The sequence below is a fragment of the Anomaloglossus baeobatrachus genome, chromosome 1, assembly GCF_048569485.1.
Source record: "Anomaloglossus baeobatrachus isolate aAnoBae1 chromosome 1, aAnoBae1.hap1, whole genome shotgun sequence".
Taxonomy (NCBI): domain Eukaryota; kingdom Metazoa; phylum Chordata; class Amphibia; order Anura; family Aromobatidae; genus Anomaloglossus; species Anomaloglossus baeobatrachus.
Window position 1 is genome coordinate 527,545,215 of NC_134353.1, and position 15,953 is coordinate 527,561,167.

General features: G+C 46.6%; 1 protein-coding gene across 3 annotated transcripts in view; it reads left to right on the plus strand.

The window, feature by feature from the left end:
* The window catches only part of MLLT3 (MLLT3 super elongation complex subunit), a 485,346-nt gene that overhangs the window by 56,840 nt on the left and 412,553 nt on the right, over positions 1-15,953 (plus strand). For 2 of the 3 annotated variants that reach the window (XM_075316263.1, XM_075316270.1), the window contains exon 1: positions 6,676-7,582. The exons of the other annotated variant lie outside the window; for it this stretch is intronic. In XM_075316263.1, coding sequence (XP_075172378.1) covers positions 7,580-7,582 — 3 coding nt within the window. In that variant the 5' untranslated portion in view covers positions 6,676-7,579. Of the gene's footprint in view, positions 1-6,675; positions 7,583-15,953 lie in introns of those variants that run through there. 3 annotated transcript variants of the gene reach the window in all.

Consider the following 15,953-nt stretch of genomic DNA (forward strand, 5'->3'; position numbering starts at 1 on the left):
GGTAGCACTGATCAATTTACAGATATTAGTACTTAGCTTAGAAAAATATCTAGCAGGCTCCCGCTCCTATTGCGAGGGTCTTGGTCCCAACACGTTTCCCCTTTATTAGTTGTCCAGGGTTTGCTCAGGAGACTTTGTGGCTGTAGGCATAATAGAACACCATGTACTGAATGGATGGCGGCCTTTTATACCTAGCTGTTATCAGCCCATTGGGTGATATTCATTGTATTATAGGGTTTTTTTTGAACAATTGCCTTTATAGGATTTTAGGAATGAATTTAAAGGGAAGGTGTCATCCAAAACAAAAAATATTCAATATCTGCAAAAATGTAAAGTATTAATGTTTTAATGTTTTGTTTAAAAATTGTTTTTAATTGAGCAAAATATTAAAAAAAATAAAAAAAAAGTTTGATATTTTCCACACTTAAACACTAGGGGGAGCAGATACTAAAATCCTACTGTAGAACTAGCTCACATTACAACTGCAGTAAAAGTGGGTGGAATCTGCTCTCATGTTTGTGATGTCACACCTCCCCCTCCCATGCTGGGTGTTTCCAAAAGGATAAGGGAAGATGAAGTTTAGGATCACAGTGCAGAGCCATTTTGTTGGTTACCGCAAAGTGATCCTAATGTCTTAAGTATCACCAAACACAGCTGCATAGTGCTCCCCACATAGCGCTCTGCGCACACCGTACCAGTAATGCTCTGCCGCATGCACGCCCACCTGCAATGCTCAGCCGCATGCACGCCCACCCGCAATGCTCTGCCGTGCGCCCGCCATGCTCTTCCGAACGCCCGCCTGCCCTGCCGCACACCCTGCCGCACGCCATGCTCTGCCGCATGCATGCCCACCATGCTCTGCCGCATGCATGCCCACCATGCTCTGCCGCCCGCTCGCCATGCTCTGACCCACGCACGCCCGTGTATAGCACTCCCCAGCATACTGCGCTCCTGAATATAACGCTGTATTCTGCTCTCCACTGTATACCATGCTCTGCTGTATTCCGTGCTCCTCGGTATACCGTGCTCCGCTGTATTCCGCTGTATACTGTGCTCCTCAGTATACTGTGCTCTGCTGAACTGAGGAGCGGACGCCTGAGTTGAGCACACGAGAGCAGGGGGGAGGGGGAGGAGGAGAGGGTAGCGGCAGCGATACTCACACATCCCAAACGGGTGACAGGGGGAGAGTGCAGCATACGCTGTGAGCTCCACAAAGATGGCGGCGATCTCCTCCCTCTGCTGTGATCTGGACAACCCAGGGGCACGACCAGTTCACAGCAGAAGCTGTCTCTTTGTTAAAGAATAGGGTTGCAGCCCGACAACGATTTCTTATGCACAGGGGCTGCCGTATATGAGGTGAGTAACTGTGGCTACAAACAGCAAATCCAAGATGGTAGCCCCCAGTGTTCAAGTAAAACTAGAACTAAATAAAAACAAAAACAGTGAATTTAATTTTGTATTAAAAATACTTGATTTCATAATTACTATTTAATACAAAAATAAAAACGCGACACCTTACCTTTAATTAATTGTTTCAAACATCTTGCAGAGCTCAAAAATGTTCTAAGGCTTCTCCTACTGGTCAGCTAATAAAAAGGACCTTGCGAGTACATTTGCCTTGACTTTCCTTTTCAGCTGGCCAGAAATGGAAAACAAAGTCAAAGTTTGTGAAGAACAAACACCATCGGGCTTGGTGCGGATTCAGCCTCTGAGCCCACTGTAGGTAGCCCTAGTTCTTGTGGATGGTATAGATGACAACGGGATACACTGCTCCTTCCAGCAGGTATCACCACTCCCCCAGAGCCAACTTGATGGCCGACAATTTTCGGTAGCAAATCGATTGGTGCACTCAGGAGCAGAAAAGGGCTTAGAAAGAAAGCCACAGTTTACCATCCGACCGATAGCAAACTTCTACATGAGGACCACACCAGCCCCAGAGGAAGAAGCATTTCTCCCATGTGTTGGCAGATCGAGTGAGAACACAAGGATGTCATCCAGGCCTACCACACTAGAGTATTGAAGGTCCCGGAAGGAATTGTTCACAAATTTATGGAAGACCGCCGGAGCACTGTTGAGGCCAAATGGCATTACCCGTTACACATAGTGGCTGTCACAGGTGTTAAAAACAGTCTGCCATTTGTCGCCCAACAAGACTGTATGCACCTCAGGAGGTCAAGCTTGGAGAAAATTCTGAAACCTCTGAGACGGTCAAACTATTCTATTATAAGTGGCAGCAGATACTTATTCTTGACTATGATTTGATTGAGACCTCTGTAGTCTATACATGGCTGTAGAGAACCATCTTTATTCTTTATGAAGAAGAACCTGTCTCCGACTGGTGGAGGACATCTGGATAAATCCCCTTGCCAGATTCTCCTTGATGTACTCAGGCATGGCTTGAGTCTCCACCTATGACAGAGGGTAAATTCGGCCATGGGGAGAAGAGCCTGATAGCAGGTCTATAGGACATTATGATTGCCCTATGTGGAGGTAGTGTCTCAACCTTCTTGTCAAAGACATCCGCATAGGACCAGTAGACGAACGGCATACCAGGAATATTTGAGGGCCTTACAGGTGGTCGGGCAGGACGTAGCCATCTCTTGTGACTGGACTGACCCCATCTGAGCAAATCTCCGCATTTTCAGTCCAAAACAGGCTTGTGCATTTGAAGCCATGATAGGCCCAGTAGCGTATTAGTAGTAGTAGTATATGCGAGAGACCAGGAAGCACGTAGAAAAATATCATCTTCTCAGAGTGCATCATTCCCACCCGAAGCTCCACTTGCTCGGTGATTGACTGGACACCCTCGGTCAAAGGTTTACCATCCACAGACATCATGTCTATGGGAACCTAAAGTCACTGGATGGGAATTTAGTACCGATCCACTGATGCCTGTTGCACGAAGTTCCCTGTGGAATCAATGTCCAGAGAAGTTGACTCAGTGAAATCGGGTGCTGCCACAGGATATGGACAGAAATAGGAACGGAGAGGAGTTGTTCTTGCCTAGGGTAGTCTCACCTACAGACCCTAGGCATGGAAGTTTCCCGGCTTCATAGCACTGAAATGGATTAGGTGTTTAGTACTCCCACAGTAGAAGCACCCTCCTCCTTTGCGATGGTCCTCCAGGCAAAGCTTTGCCAAGTTCACACCATCCATCTCTATGTGCTCAGGGAAAGCAGTGGGAACGGAGGACTGCAGCAAGATGTTTGTCTGGAAGGTGGGAGCCAGGCGCAAAGACCTCCTCTCTTGGTTTGCCTCTCTACAGCGTTCCTAAAATCTGAGATTGACGCAGATAGCCAGAGATACCAGGTCATCCAGGGAAGAAGGAACATCTCGACTAGCCAGTTCGTCCTTGATTCCTCCAGAAAGACCTTCCGTGAATGCTGCCACCTCATTATTCGAGTCAAGTTCTGAGTACAGAGTGCGGAAATGGATAGCATACTGGCCTACGGTGAGACTTCCCTGGCGTAGTCTGAGAAGTGAAGATGCCGAGGAGACTCAACCCCGTTCGTCAAATACCTTGCGGAGCGCCTGTAGGAAGATTTGCAAGTCCAAGATGACAGGATTACTTCTCTGTCATAATGGATTGATTGAGGCAAAGGCTTCACAAGTCAGGTGGGACATCAGAAATGCCACTTTGGTCTGATCCAAGATGAAATGGTGAGACATAAGTTCAAAGTGCAATAAGCACTGGTTGACGAATCCCCTGTATTGCTTAGGATCTTTGTCAAAGTATGGGGGAGCAGAGAAGCAAGGAACGGTACCAGGAGCTGGATATGCTGGGTAGCGCAGCCGGAATAGGATCAGGTGGAGCAGTTGGTGTCAGGGCGTACAGGTGGGTGTCCTCTAACCGCAAGTGGGTCAGGATTCAGTCTTATTGTTCCAGTTGACGAACCATCTCTTGTTCCAGGCCTACGAGCTGAGTAGCACTGAAGCCAGCATAATAATGGCCTGGGCAAACTATTATGCTCTTGGGTGCGGACCCACTGGTTCCAAGCACCAGTTCGACTTGAAAGGGCATGACTAAGCGAATACCTTATCTTCACTAGAGCCTCTGATCGTGAGGATAGGATTGTGCTGAAAGGTAGCTGTCAGGTGCCACTCAGGGAGACATGGGACTGTGACAGATAGCCCCAGAGGGTCGGGGATGCAGGTATGGGCACATACGTAGGCAGGAACAGTCTCTGGTGCAGACTGGTCGGCTGGTGCAGTGGGTACGGCTGAGACAGCCAGGTGTAGCAGGTGCTGCTGATACAGTAGGCACAACAGGTACAGCAGATACTGACAGGTGCAGCAGTGGGCACAGCTGGTACTAATGGGTGCAGCAGGTACAGCAGCTTCGGGCAGGTACTAGAACACAGGTAAGGGTTTGCAGGCACAGGTACACACACAGAATACAGGAAACAAGATGGGACCTGAAAACCGTGTGTTTCTAGCAATAGACCACATTGCTCAGGCACTTCACATAGGGGGAGGATGCCTTAATTACCTATGGCTGAGAGGCCCTTCTGGGTTAGGGCACACTGGCCTTTAAAGAGTAGGGACGCACACGCGCCCAAAGCACACTCCCAGGAGAGCTGTGTGGTGTGCGCAGGCCACGGGAACAGGCAGGGAAGACAGACACTGAAGTCACAGCTAAGCAACCAGAAGGGTGAGTTCGCAAGTAAACCTGCCAAGAGGAGGATGCCAGTGGAGCACCCCACGGGGCCTGGTGAAATACTCTTCACCGGACCGGTGAAGGGTCAGGGGGGATATCACGGGTGGCCTACCCGGTTTTGTGACCCCGAGGTGTCCACGGATGAGGAAATAGAGATGATGGGATGGAGCGGATGAGGGTAGTAGTACTGGATGAGGGTGAGGATTGTCTCGTGACGCCACCTGCGGTATGCGGCCAGGAAATTAGCTGCTGCTGCTGTCGCTGTCCTCCGGGGCAGATGGTAGTAGCAGCCAAGATGGTTCTGCTCCCCACAAGTGAAGCGGACCCCGAGGAGGATGATGAGGGAGTAGTGACCGTTGGCGCCGAAGCGTGGGGCACTGGCGCCGGCAATCAAAATACTGAGTCAGCTGCTGCAGTTCCAGGTCTTTTACTCACTGTCTTTAGATTGCCCGGGAGGTACCGGTCACCGCCGTGATGGGCTCCAGCCAATCCCAGTTAAGTTAGAAGTAGCCACCAGTATTTTGAAAGTGTCCTTTCTAAGAGTTGCCCCTCCAGGAGTGAGGAACGTGGCTGAGAGTTCCGCTCCAAGCCTCAGGCCCCATGAAAGAAAAGAAAATTGGTGTCATGCTGCAAGAACTGAAGTCCCGACTTGACTGAAGATTGTGTAAGGTTGCTCCTACTTCTACCCCAAGTGGTGCCCGCCTCCCAGGTGGTTGTCCTAGTGACGGGGAAAGTCCCATACTTCGTGATGGCCACCCCCCAGCCTACCCTTGCCCAGCTCCCCAGTGAGAAGGCTGGTAAGCTGTATGTAAAGTGTAAATGTGGAAACACCGGTGATTAACCCCCTCCTTACCCGAGATGAATACTGCAGCTTAAATGAGCTGCAGTACCCTGTGGCGACTGAAGCCTCAGGGGCGCCACACGAGCGGTGGTGTTACATCTGACAGTTCTTCACCATTTTCTTTACCCAATTTCTTCATTATCGGCTCTTCTCCATATTTTCCCTCCGTTTCTTCATCGTTTCCTTTACACCATTTCTCCATTGACTGCTCCTTAACATTTACTTTACCACATTTTTTCAGTAAGAGCACCTCACTAAGTTATTTACTCCATTATTCCTATGGTGGCTACTCACCATTTTCTTTACACCATTTGTGTCTGACAGCTCCTCGTCATTTCCCTTATCCCATTTTTCCCAGTGGCCACTCCTCACTATTTCCTTTATCCTAATTTCTTCAGTGATTGCTCTTCTTAATTTACTTTACATCTTTTCTTCAATGACAGCTCCTCACCATTTCCTTTACTTCATATTTCCAGTGACAGATCCTCCCCATTTCCTTCACCCCATTTCTTCAGAGACACCTTGTCTCCATTTCCTATACCCCACTTTTCTCTGACGGCTCCTCACCATTTCCTTTACCCCATTTCATCAGTGACACCTTGTCTTCATTTCCTTTACGCCATTTTTCTCTGATGGCTCCTCACCATTTCCTTTACCCCCATTTCTCTCTGACAGATTCTGGCCATTTCCTTCACCCCATTTCATCAGTGACACCTTGTCTTCATTTCCTTTACTCCATTTTTCTCTGACATTTCCTCACCATTTCCTTTACCCCCATTTCTCTCTGACAGATTCTGGCCATGTCCTTCACCCCATTTCTCAACTTTATCCCATTTCTTCAATGACAGTTCCTCACCATTTCCTTTACCGAACTTCTTAAGTGACAGCTCATCTCCATTTCCTTACCTCATTTCAACAGTGAAAGCTCTTCACCATCTCCATTTCTCCTTCCCCCCCTTTTCCTGTCACCGCTCACCCCCGGAACACTTTAGTCACAGGTATGAGTGCACTTTCAATTGCTCCACCACCACAATATTGACTTCTACATATTTTTCCACCCCCTGATTTTTTTTCTCATTTTGTTCTTTCTTCTCTACCAAACCCTCCCTCCTGCTTCGCCGTTTTCTGTCTAGCAGTAGTTCCAGTACGCATGCGCCTGGGACCTGCCAGCCGCCGGGCTGAGTGTAGAGACAAGGGGAGAGAGGCAGACGGATACGGCGGCAGGAGAGCAGTGCTGGCTGCCATCTACCCTCCACCTCCTTCTGATCCTCCCTCCCAGCACAAATAAAACTTAAAGGAGGAGGAATAAGTGGCTGCCCCAACCCCTAGGCATGGCCAGCTCGGTGAGTACAGGGGGTGGATCATACACTCAATGCAGCCCTCTGCAGACCGGCTCAGCCTGCAGCCACAGCACTGCCATCTAGGACTGCTGCCAGCATCCACCTGGATTATCGTCCATCCCACCATCTCCAGGTTCCGGCTATTCTTGACCTGCCATTCTCAGCCTCTTTGCGGATACAAGCTGCCCGGCGATTTAAGAGGGCATGCGCTGGAGCAGATCGGAAAGTAGATGGGCATATGGACCGGCATCGCAAAGTGCCAGCGAGCCTGGATTGAACACAGAGCCCATAGGAGGGGCAGTATGATGTGCATTGGCATGATCTGAGAGTTGGGATCGCTGCGGATCGGCAGCACCTGGGCCGGTGTGTGCCGAGCACAATCATGGAACTGGATTAGCACAGCCCTTATGAGGAGTGGATCGGTACCGACAACTGGCTTTCTTTTTCTGGGACTATCCCTGTACAAGGAGTGCTTGCTGAGGCGGGTGATCACGGTGGATCGGAATCAAGCACCTGCAGGAGGTAGATCGGGATCTGGAGCTGTCAGCAGTGGATCTACAGGCTGTATTCCCCGGAGCAGCTGCAGGAGGTAGATCGGCATCTGGAGCGATCAACAGTGGATCTACAGGCTGTCTGTATTCGCTGAGCAGCTGCAGGAGGTAGATCGGGATCTGGAGCGATCAGCAGTGGATCTACAGGCTGTCTGTGTTCCCCGGAGCAGCTGCAGGAGGCGCCGCCAGCATGGTGCGTTCTGTCTGCAATGTGTGCCATGGCGGCTCGCAAGGGGTTAACCTTGCCAGTGACAGACACCCACCCCCTGCATTATTACATCCCCCCATACACTTACATACCCATACACCAGGGGTGGGATGATGGCCATACTACACAAGAGGGGACTGGCAGAGCTGCAAACCAGGGCCCCTTATGTTAACCCTCCTGCTAGATATATAGACCTCACAGAAGCGCTGGCTGTGGTGTGTGTGTGTGTGTGTATATATGTGTGTATATATATGTATGTATGTATGTGTGTGTGTGTGTGTGTGTGTATATATATATATATATATATATATATATATATATATATATATATATATACACACACCTATATCTATATATACTATATCTCTACCTCCCCTGTTAAGACCTACCCCTGAAAATAAGCCCTTGAAGGAATGTTGGACCTATTTGGGGTATGTTTACAATATAAGCCCTACCCTAAGAAATAAGCCCTAGTTGAGGCTTAATTAGAAAGAGACCAGGCAGCTAAAAAAAAGTTAGAATCCAGCAGGACATGTCATTTAAAGAGAGAAGACAGCCCCCCACCCAAAAAAAAAGTGGCACTCGCCAGACCCTGAATAGCTACAGTTGGCAATGGCCGATGGTAGATGGGCTCTGCCACAGAGATTTGCTTCGCTGTCCAGTCCAGTATGCCGCTCTCACCAACTCCGCACAAGTGATACCGCTTCCAGCCAGCAGGGGGAGCGACCGCTGTGGAATGCAGGAGGGCCTGACCGTGAGGCAAATCTGTATGTGAAGGGGCCCAATCACTTGCCAACTCTGCATGTTCAGGTTCTGTTAAGTGCAATTCTCAAAGGGGGTGTCTGTCTTCCTTTGGGGTTAAACTTAACAGTGTTTAAAAAATAAAACCTACCCACGAAAATAAGCCCTAGTGTATTTTTCGGGCCACTGTCTTATTTTCAGGGAAAAACGGCATAGAATCTCAAGGAGCGCGTGTACATTGTGACATACTGTATATTGGTAATCCCAGAGGGCCATCACACTCATTTCCATCAGAGATGGTTTTTCTAAGGATCCCAACTCCGATCTAATCACTTTCCTATTAATCCTCTTCACTCTTTTCTTTGTCGGTTTATCTACATATAGTACTTATTTCATTATCATTATCTTTGTTTCCATGCTATTTTGCAACTTGCATAGTGAAGCAGCATAAGCCCCATTATGTTTGTTACTCTTGTTGGAAATTTATGGTCAGAATTGGGGAGAATGCTGACTGATTTTATCTGGTATATAAGAAGGAAATGGATACATCAGATAGTCTAAGTCTCCATTCACACTCATTTAAACAATTGTTCATATTTTTTTTTTCCCCTCCCTTAAACATTCCATATGTCATCTGTTTATACATCAGCAGTGAATAAAATGTACAAATTTACATAGTTTCCCTAGGTTTAAAAAATTGCAATCTATCTGTAAGAATTCCATGCTTTACGGTTGATCCGTATGCGATCCGCTTTATTTTTTTTGTGTGTTTGCACACCCATTGACTTGACAAGGTGAGCCTTTTCTGAAATACGGAAAAGAATAGTGTGTGACGCTATTTACTATATCTCTCTCTCAAATGGTCATCTGAACAGCCTTCTTGAGTCCAAGTGCTGCCATTTTTGTTTTGTTTTTGGACATCACTTGGAAAATATGGTTGTGAGAAAAGTATTCTGCTTACACCATACAAGAGGCTTCTATAAGGGGGGGGGGGGGGGGGTTGTTGACAGTTTTCTGTAGCATATAGCTTCAATGGAAGCCTGACAAGTATGCCACCAAGGGCATGTCATAGAATGGGAAGGGGCCTCCTCAGTCATCTGGTCCAACCTCCATAGGACATGTGTGGCCAATAGATTTTCATTTCCTTTTTAAACCTATGTCATGTTAAGTGAGTTTAGCTTAATCTCAAACTACTCTATAGTCATAAGTCAGAAGGATGTCCTATGTATATGTTCACTGTGCCATATTTGGTTGAGGAGCACCATGTTTTTTGTATTTGGGGGAGGGAGTATTGAACATATACCACGTATTTTTGGATCTATCTGCTAACAGCTTTAATACCATTTTATATATTTATTTTTTGCAAATATTTATCTTTAAATAAAGGTGTCAGGTTGGAAATCTATCAAACCTGTCCGAAAGATTGTCTTTTTTTTTTTTTCGCACCATTTTCTTCATTATTCACATCGTTAGCTTACATTTTCTAAGAATTTCCATATCTTATGAATAAGAGAGCCTAACCGAAGCTAGCCATTACATTCTTATACACAACACCCCAATGATTGCATATGGTCACTCAATCTTTGACCTGTCAGGACCATTCTTGGGAAACGGCGTTACACTTGTTTAGATTGGTGGTTATTTCACTGGTGGAAGCCACGTGTTCTTGAGATGATGGTTAATTCTGTTCAGGGTTCTTGAAACCCTCACCAAACTTGCAGACAACATTGTTCCACCTCCGCTTTGTTTTACGAGACACTCTGTTGCTTTTTAACAATCATTTTATCCATAAACCTTTTGGTCTGTGGTTAAGATCCAGGCAAGCTCTGGAGTAGACGTCATTCTCCTAATTTACCTAGATGGCCACCCTCCTGAGTTCTCCTAGGGGTTTGTGTCTGGCTTCATATCTGAGCCTAGTTCTTTCTCTTCCTATGGCTATTACACCTTTCAGCCATGGATCTTGTTTGTTTGTGTAGTAATGGGTTGTTTTCTCTGGGGTTGACAGGTCACATTTAGCTTGCGTATCCATGTTGTAACTGATGTCTTTTTTGTTTTGTTAGTCTTCACTTTAAGAACAAAGCCATTTTCCATGAAGTGTGGAAAGTGGTGATAATAGGTTGAATACACAATTGCTTAACACTAGAACTACTGGACTCGTGACACCTATATAGAAATACATGGTGCAAGGTAGTCAAAATGACTACCTCAGTAGTTCTAGTGTTTAAAGCCCTAGGGCCTTTTAATCAAACATGATCACAATTTGGATAACACTCAGCTAATGCATTAACCTCTATTGAATAGACACTTGCCATGGCCTTGGTCTGTGTGTGGCATAGACTTGGTCACGTGACATTATGGTATTCGTTTGGTATTGGACTGATTTTAAATGATGCATGAATGTAGTTTATTACTTACATATGGATCGTATTGTGCAGTTTCTATTGTTTCTATGTGGGCAATTCAGGTCTCCCTACAGGTATTGCTTTGGAATGACCCAATAACCTATTTGGCCACAGGCACACATTGGGTATTTGGTGAATTTTTTACTTCAGTATTTGTTCCACTCCTTACAATCAGAGGAAAAGTATAAGGCCTAAGCCACACGGCGAGAAAATCGGTGCGAGTGGAGTGCGATAAAACATCGCATTCCCCTCGGACCAATTCTAGCCTGTGTGTCAGCACACATGAGCGATGATTTTCTCAGCCCTAATCGGACCGAGAAAACAATCGCAGCATGCTGCGATTGTAATCCGAGACTCTTTCTCTCGCACCCATTCAAGTGAATGGGGCGAGAGAAAAATCGCACTGCACTCGCGGTACACTGGTGTACCGTGCGTGCAGAGCGAGAATGTCTATAGCCGGCTACACAGGCGAGAGGGAGAGAAATCCCTCCCTCCCCTCCTGAGTGCCGGCCCGCCCCCCGCAGCTGAGGTCTGCTCGCATGATCGGACCTCAGTTGCAAGGACACAAGCATGAGACTCGGCTCTGCTGTACTGCCAGCACGAGCCGAGTCTCATGCAAGGGGATCGCAGTAGTCCCCGTGTGGCCCCAGCCTAATAGAAACACGACACCACATTTTTGTTTCACCCACTCTTGGTTTTCCCTTACAAACACTGAGGTAAAAAACTCACCAAATACCCAATGTGTGCACATGGCCTTACAAACACTGAGGTAAAAAACTCACCAGATACCCAATGTGTGCACATGGCCTTACAAACACTGAGGTAAAAAACTCACCAGATACCCAATGTGTGCACATGGCCTTACAAACACTGAGATAAATAACTCACCAGATACCCAATGGGCATGTGGCCTTACAAATACTGAGATAAAAAAACTCACCAAATATGCAATGTTTCAGAACCAACTCACCAATATTAAACCAGACTACTATGTTTTCTATCTTGAACCTACCAAGTGTTCAGTGGCTTCCATGGTTAACAGCTGCACCTTCGTCTGATCCATGGCAGACATTCACCTTGTTTTAGATGCCTGTTTTCCCTTCCATGGATATATAGAAGATAGGCACCACTTTACCAGCTCTTTCAGCTGTATATGTACAGGGGTTTTCTGGGGACTTAATGTTGACCTGTCAGAGGATGGCTCAGCTGACTGAAGTCGCCATGCACACTGTACATTTTGGAGTGACTGTTCTCATAGTCACTTTATCGGGACTGATTTTTAGGGCTCGTTCAGAAGAGTGTGTTAAAATCCAATATCGCATGAACCAGTATTATTTAATTGGGCTATTCGGATGACTGTTTGTTTTTTGTTTTTTTTTTGGGGGGGGGGTTTCACATGGACCTAGTATCTATGTGAAAAAAAAAATCACAGCATATTTTAGTTTTTTCCCATATTGCAGATTAGATTCATCTATTCAAGTCTGATGGTGTTAAAAGATTAATCCTAAATGCTGTGTTCACACCATGAGTTTTTGATGCTGCGTATTTTCACTGTGGGGAAAAAAAAAACCAGACCAAAAATGCAGTATTTTCCATTTCCATCACAGTGGCTGGGATTTATAGTAATCTCCTGCCACTGTGCTTCTCTTACTCGGCATAACTTGACATGCGGAGCGAGTTTCAAATGCACAGCATGTCATTTTATCTTACGGGTACACTGAGGTTTATGTATAGATTTTCCTCATGGACATGCATTAGATGCAGGTATAAGGCTATGTTCACACTAGAAAAATTATTTTTCTTAAGAAATTTCTTAAGAAATTTCTTAAGAGTGAAGGATTAGTGCACCTGCATTAAAAAACGGACCAAAAACGCACCTGCGTTTTTCCCGCGTTTTCGGTGTGTTTTTGGTGCGTTTTCGGTGCGTTTTTGGTGCGTTTTTACCGCTGGTTGCTCCCTGCGTTATTGTGCCAATTATCTATGGCAAATAACGCAGTTAGCTGCAGAAAAGTGACATGCTCATTCTTTTTCTTAAGAAAATCTACTGAAAGAATTTTCTTAAGAAAAAAACGCAGTGTGCGCACAGCTAATTTTTTTTGCCATAGGTTTTGCTGGGGAATGTCTGCAGAAAGGTTACAAGAATTTCTTAAGAAATTTCTACAGCAAAAACGGACCAAAAACGCAGGGAAAAAACGCAGTGTGTGAACACAGCCTAAAAATGCACATGCGTTTTCCATGCGGAAACTCATCAAAAACCCATGTAATCTTCTCATAAGGCCCGTTTCACACGTCAGTGAAAAACAGTAACGTTTTTCACTGGCGTGTAAAACACGCACATGTCCCTGCGTATGCCGTGATTCACGGCACACGTGGGTTGTCTAAGTGCAATCCGGGCTCTGTTCTCCGTGGCCCGTGATTGCACTTAGAAAACAACTCACCTGCGCCCGCTCCCGCTGTCCATAGTGCTGATCGCTCCCGCGGTGCAGCATCCGGCCGGCGCTGACCCCCGCAGCAGCTGCTTCCGGGTCGGCTGTGTCGCGCATAATGAATATGCACGACAGTAATGAGCCGGCTCAGAAGCAGCAGGGAGAACGTGCTGCAGAGGACATCACTGGACGCCGGGTGAGTAAAAATGATTTTTATTTTAAAAGCACGTTTATTTTCTGGCACGTGTTTCATGGACCACACCACTGTGTGGTCCGTGGAACATCAGTGATGCCAGAAAAAAATGGACATGTCTCCGTGCAGCAATCACGCACACGCAGGTACGCCGCACGGAGACACGTGCAGTGAAAAATCACTGACGTGTGAGCAGACCCATTCATTATAATGGGTCTGCGTATGTCAGGGATTCTGGTACGTTTAAAAAAAAAAAGCACAAACGTCCCAGAATCACTGACGTGTGAAAGGGGCCTTAGTATATCAATAAAGTTTTGGCAAAGCCAAATAACCGTATCAAAAACAAAGTAGCTTTATTTAAAGCTTGACCTACTAACAAGAGACAAAAAAAAAATGCAGGAGTAAAAAACGCAAGTAACCAATAGTTGCAAGTAAGTGCAAAAAATACTGCAGAAACTCTGCAACATCGAAAACTTGCCAAAAGCTCAATGTGGGAACTATAGGTACCGTCACACATAACGAGATCGGTAGCGAGATCTGCTGAGTCACGGTTTCTGTAGTAGCGATTCAGTTAGCGATCTCATTATGTGTGACATCTACCAGAGATCAGGCCCCTGCTGTGAGATCTCTAGTCGTTGCAGAATGGTCCAGGCCATTTTCTTCAAAGGCAATGTCCTGCTGGGCAGGACACATCGCTGTGTTTGACACTGTGTGACAGGGTCACAGTGACTGCTGAGATCGTTATACAGGTCGTTCCTGCATCGTTGGTAAAGCTGGGTTCACACATAGCGACAGCGACAACGACGTCGCTGTTACGTCATAGTTTTCTGTGACGCAACAGCGACCTTGTAAGTCGCTGTTATGATCGCTGCTTAGCTGTCAAACACAGCAGAAGCAGCAGCGATCATAACGACACGCGTCGCTGTGCTTCATGTGCAGACAGCAGGGAGCCGCGCATACTGCTTAGCGCTGGCTCCCTGCACTCCTAGCTACAGTACACATCGGGCTAATTACCCGATGTGTACTGCAGCTACATGTGCAGAGAGCAGGGAGCCGGCACTGGCAGCTAGAGCGGCGGACGCTAGTAACGAAGGTAAATATCGGGTAACCAGGGAAAGGTCTTCCCTTGGTTACCCGATGTTTACTGTGGTTACAGCTTACCGCAGGCTACCAGACGCCAGCTCCTGCTCTCTGCTCGCTTCATTTTGTCGCTCTCTTGCTGTCACAAACAGCGATGTGTGCGTCACAGTGGGAGAACGACGACCAAAAAATGAAGCAGGACATTCAGCAACGACCGGCGACCTCACAGCATGGGCCAGGTCGTTGCTGGATGTCATACACAGCGACAGCGACTGGACAGAAAATGGTGACGTAGCAGCGACGTCGTCGTTGCTGTGTGTGACACCACCCTAAGGTCTGACTGTGTGACATCTCACCAGCGACCTCCCAGCGACTTACCAGCGATCCCTATCAGGTCGCATCGTTTTCGGGATCGCTGGTAAGTCGTTGTTTGACTGGGCCTTTAGCCTTAGATCATACGTATTGCATCTGTTTGTTGTTTTTTTTTTTACACATACAATTATTAACACGGTAAACTGTAAATATGTCTTGGGAATTTTTTTGAGTTTTCATGTACAGATGCAAAAATAGATATTTGGATGACCGTACAGATTGAAATCCCCCAATTTTCTGTCTGAAAGTCAGTGGAATGTAAGGTGGTTAAGCCTATCTTATGTGTCCTGAGGCTGAAGGCCTACCAGCTGATCACATGGCTCCAGTGTAACGTCTGATATCCTTCACGTTTTGTAATCAGGACTCCTATTGTTCAGTGTCATATCCTATGGCCTTCACAACAAGGTCAGTGGTAGCAACTATGGAAATGGAGAAACCATTATATGGTTACCTAGTATCTTTGAGTCACATCCATTCAATTGATTCCTATTTTTGGCATTACGTGTATGCTTCAGTTTTCTCTGTCTAATTTGCTTTGTGTTTTCCATGGTATTTGTTTGAGATCTACATTAGTGATGAGCGAGCACTACCTCGGTACTCGGAACGGTTAGTGATGAGCGGGCACTAACATACTTGGATGTTCAGTACTCAACGGTTAGTGATGAGTGAGCGCTATCATGTTCGAATGCTCGATACTCGTAACGAGCAGTTGATGCTCGGATGGGCGCGACTCATGTACCGAGTACAATGGAAGTCAGTGGGGGACTGGAGCATTTTATCATAAGATTTCCCTGAAAAATGATCGAGTTCCTCACTGACTTCTGCTATACTCGGCACATGGGTCGTGCCCATCCGAGCATCAAATGCTCGTTACGAGTACCAAGCACCCGATCATGATAGTGCTTGCTCGTCACTAACTGTTGAGTACCGAGCATCCAAGTATGGTAGTGCCCGCTCATCACTAAGCGTTACGAGTACCGAGGTAGTGCTCACTCATCACTGACCGTTAAGAGTACTGAGCACCCAAGCATGGTAGAGCCTGCACATCACTAACCATTATGAATACCCCCCCCCCCCTCCCCCTGGGCTCTGCGACGTCTGCGATCCAGTGATGCCACGTCAACTTTCAGTTGACTTGACAT